The 22,397-nt window shown below is 34.6% G+C and overlaps 1 protein-coding gene across 1 annotated transcript in view; it reads right to left on the bottom strand.

Moving 5' to 3' along the window:
* The window catches only part of FMN2 (formin 2), a gene marked incomplete at its 3' end in the record, with an annotated part of 56,271 nt that overhangs the window by 11,468 nt on the left and 22,406 nt on the right, over positions 1 to 22,397 (bottom strand). Inside the window, exons 3-4 of the mRNA XM_010022585.1 lie at positions 14,110 to 14,257; positions 7,787 to 7,842 (exon numbers count right to left, since the gene is read on the bottom strand). Of these exons, the coding sequence (XP_010020887.1) occupies positions 7,787 to 7,842; positions 14,110 to 14,257 (204 nt within the window). The remainder of the gene's footprint in view (positions 1 to 7,786; positions 7,843 to 14,109; positions 14,258 to 22,397) is intronic.

Below are 22,397 nucleotides of genomic sequence, written 5' to 3'. Positions count from 1 at the left end.
TGGAATGAACACTATCTCAATTTACTGATTTTCACAAGTAAAAAGAATGAAGAGTCAGAGGAGAAAATGGAAAACAATTTAAAATTGCATTTTCAATAAATGCATGCCTATCATTCATTTCTATTCACGGCTCCCTCAGAGAAGTGGCAGTGACTTTACAAGAAGAATGCTGTAAAAGGCAAGAGAAGAAACATACTGGTGCTCAGAATCACATACACGCAGACAGAAAAGAGGCAATTCTTCCTATCCAAGACCTATCCCATACAATAATTCATCTTCTGAGAAGGAAGGAGAAAATCTCTTACAGTATAGCCAAGATCTTAAGTACCACCAGAATGTAAGTAATTCAGATAAAAGTAAATAAATCCCTCAGGTTTACTCTCATTTCTCTTTGTTTTCTCATCAAAGAGAGAAGAAAGGGAAGTCTAATCCTAAATTAACTACCATTACATTGAATTTGCAAACACACTGTTCATACATTATTATTGCCTGAACCTGAAGGTTAGTGCTATTTGTTGTACCTAAAATGACAAAAAAGTCTGTCTGGTTTTGTCCAAGTATAAAGCATGGTTAAAGTGGAAAAATGCAGAATGTTCATTAATCATAAGATGCAAAAATTTTATTATACTCTGCCATATTCTCATAAAATTTTGTGATGTAGAAGTAGTAAAACTAGGTAAATCACTTGAACTGAACCAGTAGATTCTTGAGAATTTTAACTGATGCTTGAAAGCACACAGTATTTGATTTAGTAGTAACTCATAGGAAATATATGTGCTTTGGAGCATGCATTTTTATCTCTCTAAGTTGTTGTGAATACAGCACATCAGAAACATAGCAAGACTTACCATTTTACCACTGACTAGGCAAAGCAAAGATTAGTATTAGCATTACCACATACCCATCTTCGGAGCAAAGTCCTGAGAAAACCAAACATCTGAGCTAGCCTTGCTTTTAGAAGGGTGCTGGTAGGGAAGGGATTGGACAACATGACCTCTCGATGTCTATACAGCCCTAAATTATGCTATGATTTTTATGTTATTCCAGAGCTATGATTGTGGTATCCTGCCACATATCAAAGTGGAAGAACACAATAAAGAGCCTTTCAAATTGAAATGAGCATGTAAGTTAAACTTCATCTTGATATTAACATCAAGAACACAGATCAGAACAAAATAAATTTTAGTCTCACAATGGGCAGGAAGAAGAGTGCAAAAATGTGCTATTGTCACTCTAATGAAAATTATACCAACATATTGTTCCTTTTGAAGCAGCAAATACTGCCTTCAAGCAAAATAACGGAAGTCAGTCCAAGTATTGTGAAGTCTGAATATAATACAAAATACTAACATTTGTTCTAAGAATTAACTTATTTTTCCACCACACAGGCTTGACATGCTATACTCCTTTTTTTATTTTTGTTTAAATATGGAGCCTATGATTTATACTCCATGTCAATTAATCAATTGAAATTATGTCTGGTTAAATTTTATCCCCCCTGCCTTTTTTTCTTTTCTTTTCTTTTTTTTTTTTTTTTTTTTTTTTAATCTCTTTCTCATCAGAACTAAATGGAAAAGATTTGGGATTATGGTTGAAGAAACGAATCTCATATCCAACAAAAAATTGACCTCTATTTAAATGATAGTAATTCAGCAGTAAAACTTTTAAATTATCAACTACAGCCATTCAGAAGTCTCAGATTAAATAAAATGTGTTCCTTTCACTATTCAATTAAAAAAAAAAAAAACAACAAAACCACAAAAAAAAAAAACAAAAAACAAAAAACCAAACAACAAACCTAAACAAAAAACCAATCAAAACCAGTGACAGAACAGAAATATTTAAACATCTAATGTTTCAAGAGTTTTGCTTTATTTCTGGGGTTTTTTTGTTATCATTGATTTCAATTTTATTATCTATGAGAGTTGATCCAATTACTATCCTTGGTCAGATTAAACACAGTAAGTGTACATACTTTTATTAACCACCAGAAAGACATCACTTTCTGACTTATTTAAAAATAAAAATTAATATTCTCACTGTAGGGTATCTCCAGGATTACACCCCTTCTTTCCCCTCCCATCCACCCCTCTTTCCCCCGCAATGGTTTACAAGTGCCTTGCACAGCCCATTCAAAAATACTTAACTGCCATCTAGTGGCTGAGTAGGCCGACTTCTGTATGGTGCTTTTCAGGCTCTAATTAAATTCTTCCCTCATTTCTAATATTTCTACTTGCATTCTTATCCTCCTTCAGGGCCTAAGAATCCCAGCATTCTCAGAAGACAGTGTTTTAATCACAAAGTTCAGTTACTAGTCGTACAGGAAGAAGAACAGACTGGAACAATCTCTGTTTAAATTATGTTGAGATCTCAACTAGCAGAACCTCACTTCATTTTGTAAAAAGTTCAATGAATTCATCTGCTACAGTTGTAGAACACGAGAAATCTATTAGTGCTTATAAAGCTTTCTAAAAACAACCCAAAACCCCCCTAAAAATTGCATTATGTTTAAATTGAAAAGTATCAATATTAAGAATCAAAGACAGATTTCTATCAATAAAATTGGAAAATTCTGTGTAAAAACTCTATTTCATGAATATAAATATGAACATTAAAAAAAGTGAGCATACCTGATTTGAAGTTAACATGGCCTTCAGTGAAGTTTGACAAAAGTTAGATTTCCCTTTATTGCTTGAGTAAAATACTCTGCACTTCAGCAGTTCCTATAACCCCAGCAGTATAGTATTCTGCCAGGTTTCAATCATCTCATTTCACACAGACTTTGTTTCCTTTCTGTTATTTTTTTATAAAGTATAATTTATTCTCAAGGCTAACAAGAAAATACTGTGCTTACATGTGCCTCCTGACATTGACCTACTTTCAGATCTCTCAATTCTAATATCCCATGTTAGACATACAATGAGAACATAATCTCTTGCACATCACAAATTGCAAGACTGGCTTTATTTTTTGCAAGATAAGGACAAAACAGATTTATACCTCTCAATATTTTAGCTTTGTGTTTTCTGAGGTTGGGGTATGCTGGCATGATGTTGCAGGAAGTTTACATTAGGAAGGAAGGAAGATACTCCTTAAAACTATATATCCGGTTCTATTTGTCAGACAGAGATCATCAGTTAGGTATACTACTTACTATGAAAAATGCAATAGGTACAGACTTCACTATCATTTGATTCGTTTGGAAAACTTCCCAAAAGTTTGCTTTTTTTATGCTCCTTTCTTTCCTCAATGAGATAACTGAATATAGTTTTATAGGAAAAGAATTATTTTAGAAGAACTGTTCATTGCCCACCCAAGTCTTCTCTTCCCCTTACAGAAGGTAACCCGACAAGTAATGAAGGGATGGAAGAGGAGTGATTCAGGCTCCCAGAATCACCAGCTCCTTTTAAATGACTGTCTCCAGAAAGAACACATAGAAAGAAGCAGTGTAAAAAGAGCCACAGCCACAAAATAGTTTGAGAGTTCATAAAGGAAGAGTTCCCAATTTTCCACCAATTTCAGTTGAACACAATTGTTAATCAATCTCAATTAGAGTTTGCCTTTACCTTGATGAAAGCCATGTAATAACAAAATAAAATAGGTTTTAAAAATCTCCTTTTTTAATATTATTCTTTCTCTATGTGCAGTAGAATCATTTTGCATTTCAGAAAAATCTTAAATTTACCTTCCTTCTCTTACCTTCACCTGTAAAGATTCACCTTTCTGAAATTTCATTTGAGCTTTGAGCAGCATGCCTGTTTCCTAGACAAAGTCTAGCTATGACATTTTATGATAATGAAAAGTAAATCCCAATCTCACCAACGTTTTACTTTTTCTAAACAGACTCATTATGTATTTACCTTGAAGGATTTTGACATCTTTTTTCTTGTATTACTAAGAGTCAAAATCAGAACATTTCAAATGTCACCAAGTTATTACCCTAAATAGTTATAATTTGTAGTTAAAGACTGGGGGGAAAAAAAAGAAAAGAAAAAAAAAAAGGTCCCTGCTGAAAGACTGAGGGGTTACTAGCAAAATGTGGTAGTTAGGAATACTTTAGAGACACTCCAAGATTCTGATTTATAATGTTTTCAAAATAGGAAGTATATTCAACATGGCAAAACTTGTCCTATAATTTAAGGTTTTTAAGGCTAGCATCATTTCCCTATGAAATGGTTGGAAAGTGCATCAACAGATCATGCAGTAGAAATCTGTCTTCATTGCCTGAGAAGTGCCAAAATTTGGTCTGATTGTTACTACCAGTTGAAGTATGTGGTGTTCAAAGAAACAATATAACTTTTGTTGATGGTTTATTTGTTGGTTTAAATGGGGTAAACCAAACCAAAGCGAACACCAGACCCAGAAATGTTACAGGCATAAGTGTTTTTTGATGGCAAGCTTTTCTGCAGTAAATATAGTTTAAATACTCAGTGTAAACTATCTTATAACCAAACTGCTAGAAATTGGATCAGTCTGGCAAAACTTCATCTCCTCAAACAGGATTAGAGACCAGGCTTCGTCAACAGCATGAAGAATTCATTACATCTGGATGCTGACCTTTAAACAAACGTAATGAGGGCTTTCTTTTTAAATCTCTGTGATACTCACAATAGACACTTATCAGAAACTACTAAAAAAAAAAAAAAAAAAAAAGGAAATTTTAAGCGAACATTGAATTTAAATGACTTCCAAACAGCTTTAGGTTTTTGGTTCTGTGATGTCCCACTACTAACCAAAGCCTAGTTTTCATGTATTCATTTTCAATTACAGGGTGCCTTTTTCTTTTTTTGTTTCTCTCTTCTCATTCTTTCTGCTAAGATTCTGTTTTTACCTACAATGCAAACAAAAACAACCAAACCTGAAAACTGTAGGGAAAATTGCAAGGGTAGCACAAAAGATCAGGGGTGCGAAACAAAAGGAAATTGGCTCTTGCACAAAAGTACTGCTCTCAAATCTAAACATCAGGTTTGAAGCTGGAGTTTCGAAATTAGGACATTCAATTTTCCTCTTCTTCCTTCACTAAAGGCGCTAGGTCTAACAGAGCTTTCTCTGTTCATACTGGAAAGACTAAGCAGATATTTTGGTGTTTTAAAACCAGGACTTGAAATGGCTGCCACTGTTTATCATTTTTGCTCTGCTTACCAATTCCTGCACTAAAAGCAAGCACACACCCAAGACCTCATTATTTTCATTGTTAATTTAAAAAAATCAGCTATTTGGGACTCAAAAAAGCAGTCCTAAAAACTTTAGGAAATTATACTGCAAAATAGGAAGGTTATGTCTAACATTGTAAAGGTAAGAAAATGAAGAGGATAAAATAGCCCCTTCCAGTGGGAAGAAAGTGTAGAATCCAACCTTCTAAGTGAGTGTGTTACTTCTGCTTTTAATTTAGAATTATTCTGAATCTTTTAGTTAACTGTTTATCATAAGTGAGATAGATTGTCAGTAACGTGTAACATTTATGCTTGTTTCTACGTCAATATTGACCATCTCCAATTATTTTAATAGCATGCGGAAAATGTCTTTTACTGGGGAAGGAAGAGGGACGAACTGTGTAAGTAGAGTTAGTTGATGAGTTTCAAATTTTATGCTAGGGCTCTTTTCGTTGCCATGTATCAGAAGCGAAGAAAAATTACCTACTAGGCTAACTTCACCTAATGCTTGCTTTCTTCAGAAAGAAAAACTATGGACAAACTAGACAAAGAATAAAAGAGGCTAGATGTCTAATAGAAACAATTCATAGTATTTCATCACTTTTTCTAAAGTACAAATAACACCAAGAATGATCTGACTGCAGTAAATGACTAATCTACAAACATGATGGAAAAAGTTAGTGTGAACCTTCTACGTTCTATGTGTTTGGTTGGTAGATTGTAAGGATTGATATAGACAGATAGCTAGAATACACTCAACTGTTTGGGACTGTACAGAATTTAAATACATGAAAATACTTATCAACGTACAGTTCCTTAAATTAACTAACTTCCACTCTGACTTTCAAAATAAAACAGAATGATGATGACATAGCAAAAATTTGAGATTATTTTCTGCAAGTGAGGTCATCATGCATTCAAAATAGTTCTGTTCTTCACTGATGAAGAATAGTATAGAGTGGAAGAAGTTCACATTACTGTCATAAGACATCAACACCAAGCAAGAGGAATGGGGATGTCTAACAACAGTAGCAAATGTAATTCAGTAATTGAACAACATAATAGGCTAATTTTAAAAATAACCAAAAACCCCCAACCTGAAGTAAATTTTTGTTCATGCTACCAAAGAGCACTTTAGTGCTGCTGATGAAACTTCATTCTCATAGCAAAAGAATCAGGTTTTTCTTAGGTAAAGTACCTAAGCAGTCATGAAACTTTTTCCATTAATTACACTTCTAATTTAAAAAAAATCTTTTATATAGATTGTTTCTTGCAATGAAATAAAATCCCAGAGACAGATTAAATATAGCCCTTATATGTAATACCTTTCTGGAAGTACAGGAAAAAGTTCTTTTTCACAAGAAATACTAGAAAGCATTGCTACTGAAACCTGGGTAACTGAAATATAGAAATAGCATGGGACAAATATATTTTAGTTTAAACTTAAGATATTGCAAGGTAGAATAATTCTGTTATATTTTAATTAATGGGCTCTAGTTTATAGATGTTCTTAATTATGGTGGTGAAAGAATTCAAGTACCTGACAAGAACTTCTTTAATGTTGTTTGGCAAGACAAGAGACATAAAGATAATAAACATATTCTCCCCACTCATCCTCATGAAATGCTTGACTGAACGTGGGTTAAACTTGTGAGTATAAAGATCAGTAGCATACATTTCACTAGGCATTCCTTATTTTTTCCCTCAAAAGCAAATCACTGACCATTTTCACAAACGCTGCTCAATGTAGTTATGCTTGACCCATCCACTCATTAACAAAAAGAAAAAACAAATAAAGCAAACCCACAAAAACCAAACTGCACCAAGAAGAAAAGGAAAAGAAAAGAAGGATAATTTAAAAAAAAAAAAAAAAAAAAGAAGAGCTTTTTGGCATTCCTTATTCCAAACCAAGATTTAAGGAAACCAGGACTTTGCCTTCCTCTTCATGACTTCCAGAAAAATTGAACAGTCTTTTTCACTAGCAAGATAAATTTGGTACCCGTGTTTGGAGAGCTTTCAAAGAAAATAAGCTAGCCTTTTGAGGAAACATAATGTGAAGTTCCCCAACTCCATCAAACTACACCACATTTAATGAGGAATAATATAGCATGAATGGTGAAAAAAGGATCATGTTTATGTTGAACAAGTCCAACCCAGACTAGGTCTCCACTGTTCCAGTACTGCATTATTGCCTTTTGAAGTCAAGCACAGCACCCTAAATCTGTTCTCCTACTACCGCTGCTATGAGCTTCAGTGGAGAAACAGAAAAAAATCTCTGCCTCTATTATTCAAATGAACATTTGCAGATTAACTAATACAACCATATCATCTACAACCATTCCTTAGTAATGTTGTCAGACTTCCAGAACCAAGTGCTAACTTACTTCTGAGTGAGAAATAACATCTAGTAAGAAACACCTTAGGCCGCAAGAACCTTAAATCTCTGTACATAGGTACACTATGGAGTGTATAAGTATTTTGAAATAAAAATTTAGAATCAAACCCACACTTCTGAATACTTGTACTCAGAACATTCAGTACACAAAACTATTGCAAAAAAGTCTGAAGTACTGCTTTTCTGGTCTTTTTATAAAATGATAGACAAAACACTTCTGTTAGACTCTTACCTGTACCCGCTGAACATCATCTACGCATTGTTTCTCAGTTTCTAGGCCAGCAGATTTCAACTCTGAATTTGAAAAGAAGATACAGATTTAAAAAGTTATATATATAAATCATTCATCTTTTGAAATACACATTAAGAATTTCATGAATAGGGGGTAGAGTTAAAAAACCAATGTTAATTGTCCTACTCTCCGAATTATCAATCTAAAATTAACCTAATGGCTTATATGCATAAAGTTATATCTGATCTCAATTTGCAACGTATGTATTATGAGTCAACATTAAATGCTATCAACTTAAATTTGAAAGAAGTCCATTCTGATTGCCAAAATTTCTGATTTAAAGAAAAATATTTATTTATGTCTCTATCATGCACATTCCACAGAAGGTCAAGGGAAGGTTCTCATGCTTGTTCTTCTCATCCAATCTCACCAAGAAGTATTTCTGTCCTTAAGGTCTGTGGATTGTGTCTGTTCGCAAAAGGCCAAAAGAATTCATGAGCAGAATTGTCTTTTTCATATCTTCCAATGGCCCTTTTCTGCCCTGCCATCAAAACTTGAATGTCTGTAATGAGGCAGATAGTGATACAGATCTAAACTCATATTTTAAAAAATATGCTTGAACAAAACAGGCCTTACTATTGCAAATATATTTTGAGAAATCTCAATTTCATCCTAGCTTTATTATTTGCTGTCTACAACATCCCAGCCTTACAAAGGGATAACAGATTAAGACAACACGCTTATTGTCTAAGTCAGAGCTTCCCAGAATGGGGGATATTCAAACTGAGGATACAAAACTAATTCTTCACCTTTGTACTGAATTCCACACCCTCTCTTTTGGGCAAAGAACCAGCATTAATGTGACTTTTGGAATTTTGACCACATTACTCATTTACATTGGAAAATGAAACAGCAGTACTTCATTCTAGTTGTATCTTCTTCGATTATTTTCTACTTTGGAAGAACTGAGGAGCCTCCTAATGAATATCTATGCTTTCGTTGACTTAATGACTGTCTTTAAATGGAGAAATAAAATTATTTGTCCTAGAATGAGGATTTTAACTAGAACTACAGATCTGCAGCTATCACTGTGACAATGAAAGATATAATGCCAGTGGGTTTAAGAGCTTTTATCTGCACATTTTACCTAGAACATGAGCATCTGAACGTAAGAAATCTCCTCTACTCCATAACTAGATTCCCTGGCTTATTTTAAGCCCTGGATAACAATTATTCTACAAACACTAGTCTTTGAGATCTCTGTTTTCATAAAAACATTTCAATTTAAACCAAACCTAAACACAAAATAAATTACATCAAAACCTTGATTGTGCTAATATTTATTTCAGTGAGACATGCCCTGTACATTCCTGCATTGTTTCTACAGTGCTGTATTTTGGTTGGCTGCTGGTTTGGTTATGCTGGAAATGACACAAGCATGTAGCAACCCAATAAACATTCAGGACCCTCAAGTCTTTCAGTAAGCCATTACAAAGAATAGCAAAGACTTATTTTTAATTTATTTAGGAGGAAGAGCCTTGTAATTAAAGTACAGAACTTGAATTAAAAGCTCTGGCTGACTGTTCAACAGATTTGTTTTCTGACTTTAAAGAACATCTCTGTGCCTCAGGTTCCTTGCCTGGTAGGAGATAACGGCAGGGAGTGAAGGGGGCAGGAGAAGGGTAAAAAAAGAGAGAGAGAGAAAAAGCCATGCCAGGAGCTAAACAGTGTGAAGATCTCTAATCAGCTTAGTAGCTACTGTTAATGATACCACTTTAACTGCTCATAACCTAATTATTTACACAGGACAAAACAGAAGTATTTTTCCTATACCTGCCCAGAGAACATGTGCATCTCGCATCCTTCTTATACCTTTCAAGGGCAACACTAAACAGCAGGCAAATCTGTTGACCATTTGCAGGAATAATGAAACTGTTGTGGTCCAGAACCTCCGCATTCAGGTTTCCTAGACTTTTGGCCTCCTCACAGCATTCTGATAATCCCAGATGCTGAAAGGCGAGACATACAAGGGGGAAGTTTCATTGCCAGTGGCAGTTACACTGCAAGTCTACCCCTTGAAAATTAACAGTCTTCAACCTTTTTTACTTTTTTTAATTATTTACTAAAACAGCATTTCAATTCTCATCTGACAGAATTTTACCCAGTCATAAAAAGCTGGGTGAGGGTAGGCTGTCATTAACAGGAAATAACTCATTGTCTCTCACTTTGACAAGTTTTTAGTATGGTTAAATCATGCCTTGTGGCTAACTTTCATGTAAGTCCATTTACTGAAGAAAATTCATGGTGCTACTAATGAATTGGACACTTGCTCCTTATTGCAAGCAGAACCCCACAGAAACAGTGAATGATGATTTTCTGGTAAAAGCTATTAATGTCTCTTCTGAAGGAAAGGAAGAGTCTCAATATTTTTAAACTAAGCAGGTGTGAGATATTCTTTTTACAAATTATCTGGAAGAGAACACTGTTGGCTAACCCTACATCAATTGATCTGAAAAGCTAGAAAAATTTCATTAGTATTTGGGCATTGGTGATCGCCCCACGGCCCGTGTACATGACTTTAAATTTTTCCATGGTTGAGAGACACTTTAAGGTGAATTTGATCCTTGCTTACACCAGATTTTCTTCATTGCTAATGTTCTAGTGCTAGACAAGACATGTACAGACACGACTTGGAAAGTAACGTTTCCTATTATGCAAATTGAAACAAACTACCTCCTTTACTCAAAAGTTCTTTAAAAAATAGGAACAAACTGTTCCTATAAATTTGTCAATATTTAACAATTTGAGAGAATTGTCTATCTTATTTTGACCTTACAGAGGCTTTGTTCTAAAAAGTTTTCTAAATATAAGCTGAGTTCAGGATGATACGAGCAGATAATTTTAAGGTTAGTTTGCCAAAATTCACCAAATACAATCTATTTGCAGGAAACTAACAGGGGTTTATCTTTCTTAACTAAAAAAAAAAAACAAACAAAAAACCCACCAAAAAACTAAAGCAAACCGCACACCACATACACAACACAAACAAAACAAGCTAAGGAATGGGAAAAAATGCTATACAATGAATATGATGAATGAAACCTTCCCTTTAACCTAAAACATATTTTTTTTTCCTTCATTTTTCATAAAACAAAGGAAATAAACATCTGGACAAGCCCAGTTTTGTTAAAGAGATGTAACTTTGATTTCAGGGTGTAAACCCGCACAGAGATTTAGTGTGTTGGAACTGTTTCATTTGGCAGGAGAAGCTGTAAAATCTTTGAGTCTCTGCCCTGGCAGTTAAGACAGTCACATGGGAGACAGGATGACTGGGCTCTAGTGCCTGCAAGTTGCCTTTTCCTAGATGTTAAGTGGAAAAGCATCATCAGCAAAACATTAAAACAGCTGAATTTCAAATACTGTCTTGTGCTTAGAATCAGGCAATGTGCTGCAGTGTGAGAGTGGTAAAGTTAAATACTGTAAAAAGCAACAGGAACAGATTTTGGTATTCAGATGGAAAAATCGGTGGCATACGCATTGATTTTTTTTGGTGATACTGATTCATTTTGTCCAAAATCTTTTCTGAATCTGGAATTGAAGAGTGATTTTGGCATAAGCATCTTTTGACTCGAACCCAAATTATTATTAAGTATTTCCAAACTTCAGTTTTCTAATAAATGGCCAACCTAAAAAAAAAACAAAACAACAAAACAAAACAAAAACAAACAAAAAAACACAACAAAAACCCACAAAAAAACCCCACAAAACCAAACCCCAACATAAAAAATCTGAAACAAACTAAAAAAAAAATTAAAAATATCACACCCACAAAACTAAACCATCAACCTGACCAAAAAAAACTCCCTAAAAACCCATAACCACACCAGCCCTTTCCTCGCATCCAGCAATGCTCCAAATGATGCAGAGCACACAGCAAAACTATTTAACATATACCATATTATATAGATGATTAACTACTTTGCTGATTTAGGAACAATTACCTAAGACCTTGAAGAATTTTCTTTTGCCTTACTTAAAACTTGAAGGCCTAGTATTGTCGTCCTGTTAACAGTTTGTATAACGAAAATAAATACTCTCACTCTGAAAAAATCCCATTACATTCCTCTCCAGATCAATATTTTGTCTAAAATGGATGCTTTTGTTTATGAACTGTTGTCTCTAATGTTAATATTGTATCTGTTTAATCCATAAAACAATAATTATATATAATGAGAAATAGAGCTACTCTACACAGACTAATTTAAAGTTTTTAAATATGCTTGACACCTCCATCTTTCAAACATGCATATACATAAAATAATTTAGTTAAAAATCTTGGGGAAAGTGTTTATCCTTCAGGCTTTGCATGAAACTCACCTCCAGATTCTTCCACATGGCAAGCATGCAAACAACCCCCCAAAGAAAAGTTAGGTTATTTATCTACCTGAATTTTATTCAGAACAGTTATAATTTTTCCTTATCCCTCCATGCCCTGCACTACAAATTCATACCAAAAACCAAAATTTCAATACTATTTCTAAATATCAGCACCTCAAGTGAATTTTTGGAACTATTTATGTTTCATTTAGAAATAATCATGGTACATAATTTTCCATTTTACTACTAATTCTATTTTCTTAGTATTTTTGCATGTTTTGAGGGCAGTGGCTGAGATAAGGAAGAGACAAGTACTGCACACATTACATCTGTGTAGGAATAACACTAAATAGAACAACACAGGATGGAAACACACCATGTATAAAATAAATATATTGTTAAATTATTAGTATTATACTTTTGGGAGAAATACTCTTTGAATTAGTTAAAATAGTAAAAATCTTTACATTTCAAATTGGTTTATGTAATTAATATTCTTCTACATTTTAGAGCAATAAAACTCTTGTTAGCGACTTACATGAGCCTTTGCTGGGCTAAGCCTCAAAGTAAAATAATAAAACATTCACCCTTTGTTTTTCCCATGCAGAGCATGCTCATAAATACTCTGATTGCACATCCATTAGCTAACTCTCCAAGTTGAGAAACACAACCCATCCTCTAAGGATGCATGGCAATGAATTGTATTAGCACATGACAGGTCTTTAACTGAATACAGCATAAAACAGTAAATCATTAGCCAAAAACTAGACAAGCCCAACAATCCAGGAATGCACCTTTCTACACTCTCAATTGAATCAATGAGGTGGATGCAGAAATGTTTTCTTGACCTCTAATAGAACTGCTTTGGTAAAAGCCACAGCATAAACAGAATAATATAGCAGTATTGCATTTTTGTTGGCATCATTTATTTTGCTTGTGAAGACTGGAATAAATGACACCAGTAAAAGAGAAGTGTTGCCATGATAAATGGTGTCCATCCAAGGAATACTTTGCTTGTGTTCCAGAGGAAGTGGTAGAAAAGTCCCAAAGAGAAGTAAATCTGAATTTAACTCCACCCAAAGCCTACAGGCAATACAAAGAGATCTGCTGAAATAATGACTTAATTCTTCAAATCTGAGCAAGGAAAAAAGGAGTGGTAGGAAATGGAAAATTTGAGAATACCCTGCGGCTCTCCATGGATATCATGGGAATGAATGCAGCCTAAAAGTGTTGAGAGCCATTGAATACTAACTAATGCAAAGCTAAGCCTCCAAGAACCTATGGTATTTGCCCATCAACACTCCTAACAGAAAACAAGTTAGAAATTCTTTTCTAAATTTCTTTGTTAGTAAGAAGGTTTTTTGTTTGGTTGGTTTTGTTGGTTTTTTTTTTAATTCTCAGCTTAAATAAAGTTTTTATAAGTATGCAGAAGATTTCTGAAATTTGGCTGACAGAGTAACCTCACAGATTTTAAGATACACTGACTTTGCAAACAAGACCTCAATCTTTTTCTTCAGATACACTTTTCCTACCTCTCTGTCAGCAGGTGACTGCTGAATTCACAAAGGAATACTTTACACCAGTCTAATAACTTTCAGTACACCACCAGTGGCCTTCTGAAGTTTTCCATATTTTTAAGAAGAGAAAATTACCCATATTTCATGGCTCTGAAGGAATGTAAACTGGAAAAGGGCAAAGGTCACGACACCTGGTGAAAACCATTAGTCAGCAGATGCAGGTGCACATCTTGGTTGTTAACAAAAGCATTCATTTTTGGTGAATATTTTCTATTAGATTCATATTAACTAACATTATTTCTGATGCTAATCCAATAGCTCAAAAATCAGGTATTTGTTAGAAGTTAAGATATTAAGCGTATATCTTGGATTTTAAAAGAAAGCAGCTCCCCCCATGCCATACGTATATATGTTATCTGTGTCCAAGAACTATACCTTCTTCCGTAATATTGATTCTTTGTTCTTCATCTGGAGGTTTGGGTGGGGGCCACACAGATGGAATTCTCCTTGGAAAGCTTCCTTCAATGTAATCTGATGAATGTGTGGGTTGACTAACTGCAGCCCAAGTATAAAGCTGGTCTTGCTGTGGTGGTTTAAAAAAAAAACAAAACAAAACAAAACAAAAACAACACACACACAAAAAAAAAGACAACAACAAAAAAAAAAGAAACACAGAAAAACCAAACAACACCAAAAATTTGAGAAGTTCATATAGAAAGGCAAGCTCAAAATATCTAAGTTTTTGTTTCCAACAAAAATATCCACTATATATATGAAGACACACTTCTTGTTATGATCTTCATCTCCTGATAAAGACATAATATAAATGTATATTAAAAAGACTTTTCAGTCTGGAATGATCTCTATTAACAATAGGAAATATAATCTTTTAGCTCTCTACAGCACAATGAGATGCTAGAATACAGTTCAGAACATTTCTGAGCATAAGGAACTCTTTGCTTCTTCCCTTAGAGAAATAACAGGTCAGACTTGATGACCTTAGAGGTCTTTTCCAACCTACTTGATTCTATGACTATACTTCTTTACATATAGCTAGCTTATATAGTTCTTAAGGTTAGAGAAAAACATTTCAGTCCACACACTATGTAATCTTTTTACACTGAATGCACAAGCAAAGTAAAGAAACAGAATTACTTCAGCATAAATTAAACTGAGACTTATTTTTTGCCACCCCCACCCTGGTTTTGTCATTTATGTTTCCATATTCATAGAAAGGTGACTAAAAAGATGGGTTTACTTTTGGAATGAAATTTAAAAAACAAAACAAAACAAAAACCAACCAAACAAAAAAAACAGCCCACAACAAAACAGCCCAACAGCTAAAAGTATTCTAAACCCACTGGATAAATCAGATTATATCCTTATTACTCAATACTTTGAGTTTGATTCACTTCTTAAAAGTAGAAGACACCCACATTGTCTGATGAAAAGTAGGGCAAACTTATGTTGTAAGCCAAAAGAAATTGACCATAATTCAAGCAGTTATTCTTGCGACGCCTAGTATGCATCAACATGCACACCTTCTGATTATATGTTTATAATACTGTAAACTCCAGAGAGATCAATCACAGCATGAGAAATCTAGTAAGTGATCTGGAAATATGCAAATACTGTAGTGCAAATACTGTAGTACAGAACTGGGGGGGGGGAATCAAGTCACAGGATGAAAATACAGTGTTATCATTCAGTAGTATCTACTTACAAAGATAATAAGCATGGAAGAGATATCCAGGGAAAAGAACAAGATAATTTAACACTTTGCGGATAATCGGTATTCCATGTGGCTAAGGTTTTACTTGCCTAAAAATAAGTTGTGATAAGAGTGATAATAGTCTACTGAGAGCAATGTTGTAAGAACAGACAAATGCTGGTTATAATGTAAAAAGTTTTGGTTTACTGAGGGTGTCTCAATCAGTCAGGGTCAAAGGAAACTCATTAGATCTTTCTAGCATGAAAAATGTGGTAAAAAATCATCCACATACACAGACCCTAAATGAAGTTAAAAATAAACGGATAAAAAGCTTAGTACAAAATCACATCAGGTTCTTTACACAACCTGGAACTCTGTGTTTCTTGAAAAGCCTATCCTTTTCCCATTAATATGCTATTGTATTTGAACATCCAAACAGGTTTAATTAATGCAGTTCTTTTAGTTACTTAGTACTTTCCCTTTGTCCAACTCCAGTGTTTTAGAGGACATTTTTGTTTCTTGTTTCTGCCTAATTTCCAGTACTGTGGGAGTAAAAGGAAGAGACATACCTATGCATACTGTAATGAAAAAGTGATGGATTTTGTTGATAGTCTTGTTTCTGCACCATCCAAATCTCAAAAACACTGAGGAATTTAAGATTCAAAAAAGTCCTCAAGGCAAACACAAAACAATTTTTTTTGCATACTCGTACTACCTTACACAGTTCAGAGAAAACAGAAAAAAACAAGCTGTACAGAGGGTTAGCTGGGGTTACACATAGGGTTGTAGGGCAATAAACCAGAAAACAACAGACTGTAGATAATACTGACACAGCATGAATGAGGAAGACAAACAGTTAAACTGTTCCTGGACACAATATTTCCCCATTCCAGTTCTTGAAAGATAGTACAATCATTTAATAGCAAATTTTGAAGTATGACTAACCTACATGGACTAGGATGTATGTCTCAGAATTATTGTACAGATGGAATGCATTATGAAGATAATAAAATATGAAGTACCTATTATAGAATTTACAGCATATAAACTATGTACACATATATATTAAGACATCACGCAACTTCATAATTGACTCCTAACCCAGCATGGGAGCTTTGTTTGTGTGTATAAAAGACAGCAGCTTTTTGTTTATGTTGTTTTTTTGTTTTGGGATTCTTTTCATTCATGGAGAAGGATAATGTAATAGAAATTTACAGAGGTAAATGTCAACCTGCAAGGGACTGGCACTACAATCAGAATGCACAAGGTATTTAACAACAGCTACATTTAGATTACATGCAAATTTATAAACATAATTTAAAATTTGAAAAGTCAACATGACACAAAGGTATTCTAAAGGTCTGGACATCAAGTTGATAGTCCATAAACTACACTTGAAATGGGAAAAGATTAACCCTGTCTCCACTTTCATGCCCTTTAAAAGAGATGAATCATTTGAATGTCCTAATTCTTACTCACTCAAGCTACTGTCCAAAATCTAATCCTCTTTACCTTTTGTCTTTAGCTTTTTGCCATTTAATATACTAACCCACCTCATTTCTCCTTTTCCAAATCTGATAATGCCATAAATGTGCATGGTTATTAGAATATTTTGAAAAAATATATATGCAACCAATTTTATGATGTTGAAGTACTATTCAAACATAATAAACAGAATAATCCAAATAAAATCTAGATTTTCTTTTATTATTAATTACAACACAAGCATCCACAAACCTGGATTTCCACATCCAACTTTTTCTCCTTTACTCTTTTCAGAGGAAAATTTTACTAGATATAGTTTTAAGTACAGCCAGTTAATTCTCTTACCGTGATCAAGCTTTGAATACATCTGTAATTTCTATTTCATCTTGCTTAGACTCCACTAAGCACTTCTTTTGAGGAAAAAGATAAGTATATATATAATCTTCTTGCAATGAATGTTCCCAGTTTTATTTATTCGGACTCATTTCTCGGCTGACATTGAAAGCTCAAAGCTGTCCGAGTCCAGTGCACTAAACATGATGTCAAGAAGAATTCTTGTTTCCACACATCCTTACACAGCACTTTCCACTGGTTCTTAAAACTGCAGAGCATTTGAACATGGGCGAGGCAAAGTGCCTGCAGGATCTGATGGTATCTAATCAATAGACATTTTACCACTTAGAGATGCCAGCATGTAGAATAGAGTCACAGTCAGGTCTGTAGTTTAACTCACTCTCTTCCCAGCCAGCTCTCAGTAGGCACAAAGAATGGCTTTTTGTGACAAATTTTCATTCTTGGGTACCACAGTGTTACAATTCAGGTACATAATAGATTAAATATTAATTATATTCCATCACTGTTTGCGCTAAAGATATGCCTGCTAATCTTTAAGATGGAAGACTATACTGTAAGGTACTGAAAGTAAGGTCCTATAGCAAATGACACAAAGAGGCTCGTGGACCCAGAACTAGGCCCATGAACTAGATCTGCAGCAATCATCAAAAGGCATACTGGTGGACCTTCAGCTTTCAGAAAAGGGGTCACAGTTTTTTCAGACAGAGACACCAGGTTTGTTCCCTGGCCCACAGACTAAATCAGAGATTAGTGTATCCACTGTAGGAATATAATGTGCAACTTTAAACCTATGCTTTGGCAGCTGTATTGCACCTGGAGACACGCAGGTAATATGACCTTCACAGTTCAACACCACTTCAGGTTTTAATCAACTGTTTATCTGCTTTCAGTTCAAAGGACAAAAATAACCATTGTGAGAAACGCTTAAAAGAGTTACAAGAGAGATGAAGTTGAAACAGCAATAAATATGTACACATCTGCCCAAACTGGTTGCAAAAGCATGAATTAGAAATACGAAAAGGGGGGGGGGGGAAATCATCTTATCAGAAGTATTTTGACAATTCTCGAGGGAAAAAAAACAAAACAAAACCAAAGCAAAACAAAGAAAAAACCCAAGAAACAAAAAAACAAAAAAAAACCCCAAACAAACAAACAAACAAAAAAACCAGTCAGATCATGCAGTGAGATCGGAAAAGAGGAGTAGTAATGAAGCATGCTTGCTATGATGATTAGCCTCTGCTCTTCAGCTCAGCATAGCAGTAGATGGGGGAAGCACATTAGCAGTACCTCTAAACTTTCTTACACTGGAGAAAATTGGTATTAATTTCTCTCTCTTGAAGAGCATTTATTTTCAAATAGTAAACTTGGACAATTTTTCACTAGAATCCCAAACATTCAAAGATATGAAGAAAAGGGGAGAACAGAAGGATTGGCATGTCCACAGAAAGGTATAAATGGGCCTACTCATCAAATCTGTCTGGATGTGGATAGTCTTCCAATGGAGAGAGCTGGAGGAGTAGGGAGAGGAAAAAATATAACTGCATTTAAGGTGGAACTAGGTAAACTCACAGAGGAATTAATTTTTTTTTTTTATTTCATTCAGGAAGTTTAATCATTCTAATATACTTAGCATACAACCTCTAAAATGAAAGAAAGCCAATTTCATATTCCCACTGTATATAAATAGTTAATTGGACAAGCAAGGTTTTAGTTTGAGAAATTAGAGCAGGACTACCTCAAAATGCTCTTATCAGCAGGAGCCTGCTTTATTTTAAGCAGCTTTTAAAATAAAGAAATCAATACTGTCAAGAATGGAGAAAGTGATTTACTTTTTGAACAGAAGTTCAGTAACAAATCTTTGTCAGACCCCAGACAGAGCAGTGATTAAACATGGCTCTCAGCTTGTACTACCTTTTGCTTTTTTTCAGCCTTGGAAGGCATCTGTGCTCACAGCCAGTGTGCCATAATATTGTAAATACATGGCTGAAGTAGCACTTTATCCTCATTAACTAAATTTGATGCATCAGGATTTAACTTGAGTGATTTTTTTTTTCTTTTAAGAATACTGATGTGTCTCAACATTAATTTTAAAAAAACTTTAAGTGTCAAAAATCCATGAAACCTTTTTTTCCCCATGAAATGACTTCAACCTTCTCAACAATATAGAACACTCTTGCTTAATCCCATCAAACTTTGCTCAGGATTCAACATCATATCCTGGGGGTATGAGAGGCCAATAGCTCTGTAGTTAGGGCCCTCATAGGGAAAGGAAATACAGAAACTAAATTTCAGATTTCCACATCTACTTTCATTCTGTTCCAGAGTTATTTTCTGGGTCTTTCTATTCTCTGAGAGCTTCTACGTTTAACATAGCTGAATAGGTTGAACTGGTGAGCTTACAACAAACTGTCCTTAGAAGAAGAAATGGTGGCTAGTCTTCTATAAAACACAAGAAGCTCAAGATCTAGCCTCTTTACACATCCAACTTGCACACCCTCTACGAAGACCACATCCCAAGGCCTCTAGGTTATCAGATTCTACTTAGACCACCTGATGGTTCATTCTTTATCATCACTCTGTCCATAAATTCTAAGCTGAGGCAAGAAGCTTCTCCATCAGGAGTTGTTTTCATTTATACTGACACATTTCTGCAATGAGTTTGCATTCTGACAAATTTGGATTTTCTGAAAAAATCTGTTTCATCAGAAAATTCCTTTCACCTCTATTCCATTTGGAAAGGTAATTATTACTACTGTAAGAACTTCCTCTTGAAAAGACATGTGATATACACAAATTCAACTGTCACTGTAATTTTCAATTCCAAGGTAAGAAAAAAGGCACGGTGATATGCCTGTCATTCTTACGTGAACTAACATACAGAAAGTCATAAAATAAAGATCTCTTGAGATGATAAGGTGACCACCGCCTTCACCCTAGGCACAATGACTACGAAAATTTCAAACAGGTGGTTTAAACTTTATCAGTACATGCCTCTTGAAGCAGTTCTTTGGAATAACAAGCAGGTAAGCAATGTTCTTTGCAATAAGAAGCATGAAAACTTACGAACATCCTGCATAGAAATACTCCAGTCGAAAGTGTATACAGTAGCATCACCACAAGTAAGCAGAAACAAGAAAAAGAAAAAAGAAAAATAGAAGGCTAGAGGACCATAGGACCAGACGTAACAACTATGAAATGAATATGCAATTAAAATTTTAAAAAAAGAAGTACGGAAACAGCGTAACAGGAATCCTTCAGCTCAGTGATAACCCAACTGTTTTCATTTTACTACTCTCAGAAATATCCAGAATTGCTTGCCACAGAAGACAAACTGTTACAAAGTGTGATTCGGCAACGGAAAAGGAAGAGGATACATGGAGGCTTTGATTTAGCCAAGCTCAACTGCTATGGCAACCTTCATGACAAACAAAGATTAAGACAGCTGACTAACAATCTTTGCTCTATTCCACAGTTTTCACTTGTTAACTTTTAAAGTCTTACTCGCTGCTGGCCCCCAATATACTGCCCTCACAAATTTCATAAGATGGACTACATTCAGTCTTCCACATTTTACTCATGAGCATTGCAAGCATGCCTGAAGAAATGCTGTATTGTTGCCAGATTTGTGCTGTGATTTGGAAGAGAAGTTCTCCTAGCTGAAGTCAAATCTTCGGAAAGTCGCTCTTTAGAAACTGATCAATGGTGTTTTGGCTCTCTGACTTCTGAGAAAGGAGTCAGTCTGCAAGCTGTTTAACTACTAATTTTCAGACTGGTGTAAATGGTGCAAATAAGGTAACTTTAAGTAAAGTCTTCAAGTTACTAACTCATCTTCCATCTGAACTGCAAAGTCCCACCATCTGCTACCTCTCAGCAGAGAGAAAGGAGCATCTTCATTTTCTTAAAAAGCATTTGCATCACCAAAGATGAACAGGAGATATTAGGAAAACAGCATTTTTATAGCAGTTCCCATTTTTGCTGTCTGTATCTCTGCTTCCTTGTGGAAGCTTTATTTCAGAAACTGGTGATAACTTAGTCATTGTAGTTACAAATTACACAAGGGACAGTCCCTATCATGAACTGTCAAACATGCCTATGTATAAGATCACATCATAACACAATAGACACTACTCAAGATATCCTTTTAGCTCTTTCATTATAGAATATGCTGAAATAATTTATAAATCAAGAAAGCAGTAAGTCAGCACAGTAACAACATTCAATAAAAGCACTGAAAAAGATCTCAAGAGAGATAGCCAAATCAAATGACACCACAGAGATGAAAGCTCAGTATGCATTTCAGACACATGGAAGAAGATATTGCTGGTTAGTGCAACATGAAAATAATTGCTGTTGGACCTTTAAGCGTGCAGTAGAGATTAACTTCCCCAAACAAATAATGTAGTATGGATACAAAGGTATGCTAAGTTTTCCTCTCAAAAGAACTTATAAAACCATGACAGAAAGACTCTATCACAAAATCATTTAAGTTTTCACAGAGTATTTAAATGTTTTAAACCTAATGTTCAGAAATAACACACAAAACTACTTGGAAAGCTTGTCAGAAAAAAAAAAAAAAAACCAAAACAAAACAAAACAGAAATCTGTTACAAAATTTAAAAAATGCCCATAGCTCAAAACAGCACAGTGTAAACTGGAAAATCTGAAAATCTGGAATGGGAAGTCATAATTAGGGACCAGATATCCACAATGTGTGGAAAATGGATAAAATGCAAACAGCAGGTATGGTCAATATTTCTTAATAGCACGATGAAGCTAAATAAAGTTGCCTTGCACTGATAGGAAACTGCCAGCCTCTTTTATTGGCGTATGAACAGTTTAAACTCTAATGCAAAAGTGTATAATTTATACATGTTACTGGTGGCTTTCCAAAGACGGCCATCTTGTAGCTTCTGTGGTGCACCATTAACAGAGGAGCTAAGCAGGAGATGAGATCTCTACTTGAAAATTGTAATCCTTCAACAGGTGGCTGAAAAACTTGCATGTGGTTATATTCTTGGCAAAGATGCACTGTTTAACTAGTTCAGCCTTTTGTTTATTTTACTATAATAGGATAACATAATGACTTAACATGCTAAAAAGCTTAGGACTACTCATGCGCTACAGAAATATGATTATTTAATAGCACGACATACTCATTTGGGACAGACAGATT

This window comes from Nestor notabilis, unplaced genomic scaffold (genome assembly GCF_000696875.1).
Source record: "Nestor notabilis isolate BGI_N333 unplaced genomic scaffold, ASM69687v1 scaffold2499, whole genome shotgun sequence".
Classification (NCBI taxonomy): Eukaryota; Metazoa; Chordata; class Aves; order Psittaciformes; family Psittacidae; genus Nestor; species Nestor notabilis.
Note: the sequence above shows the minus strand (reverse complement) of the source record. Positions and strands in the feature narration are given on the sequence as shown.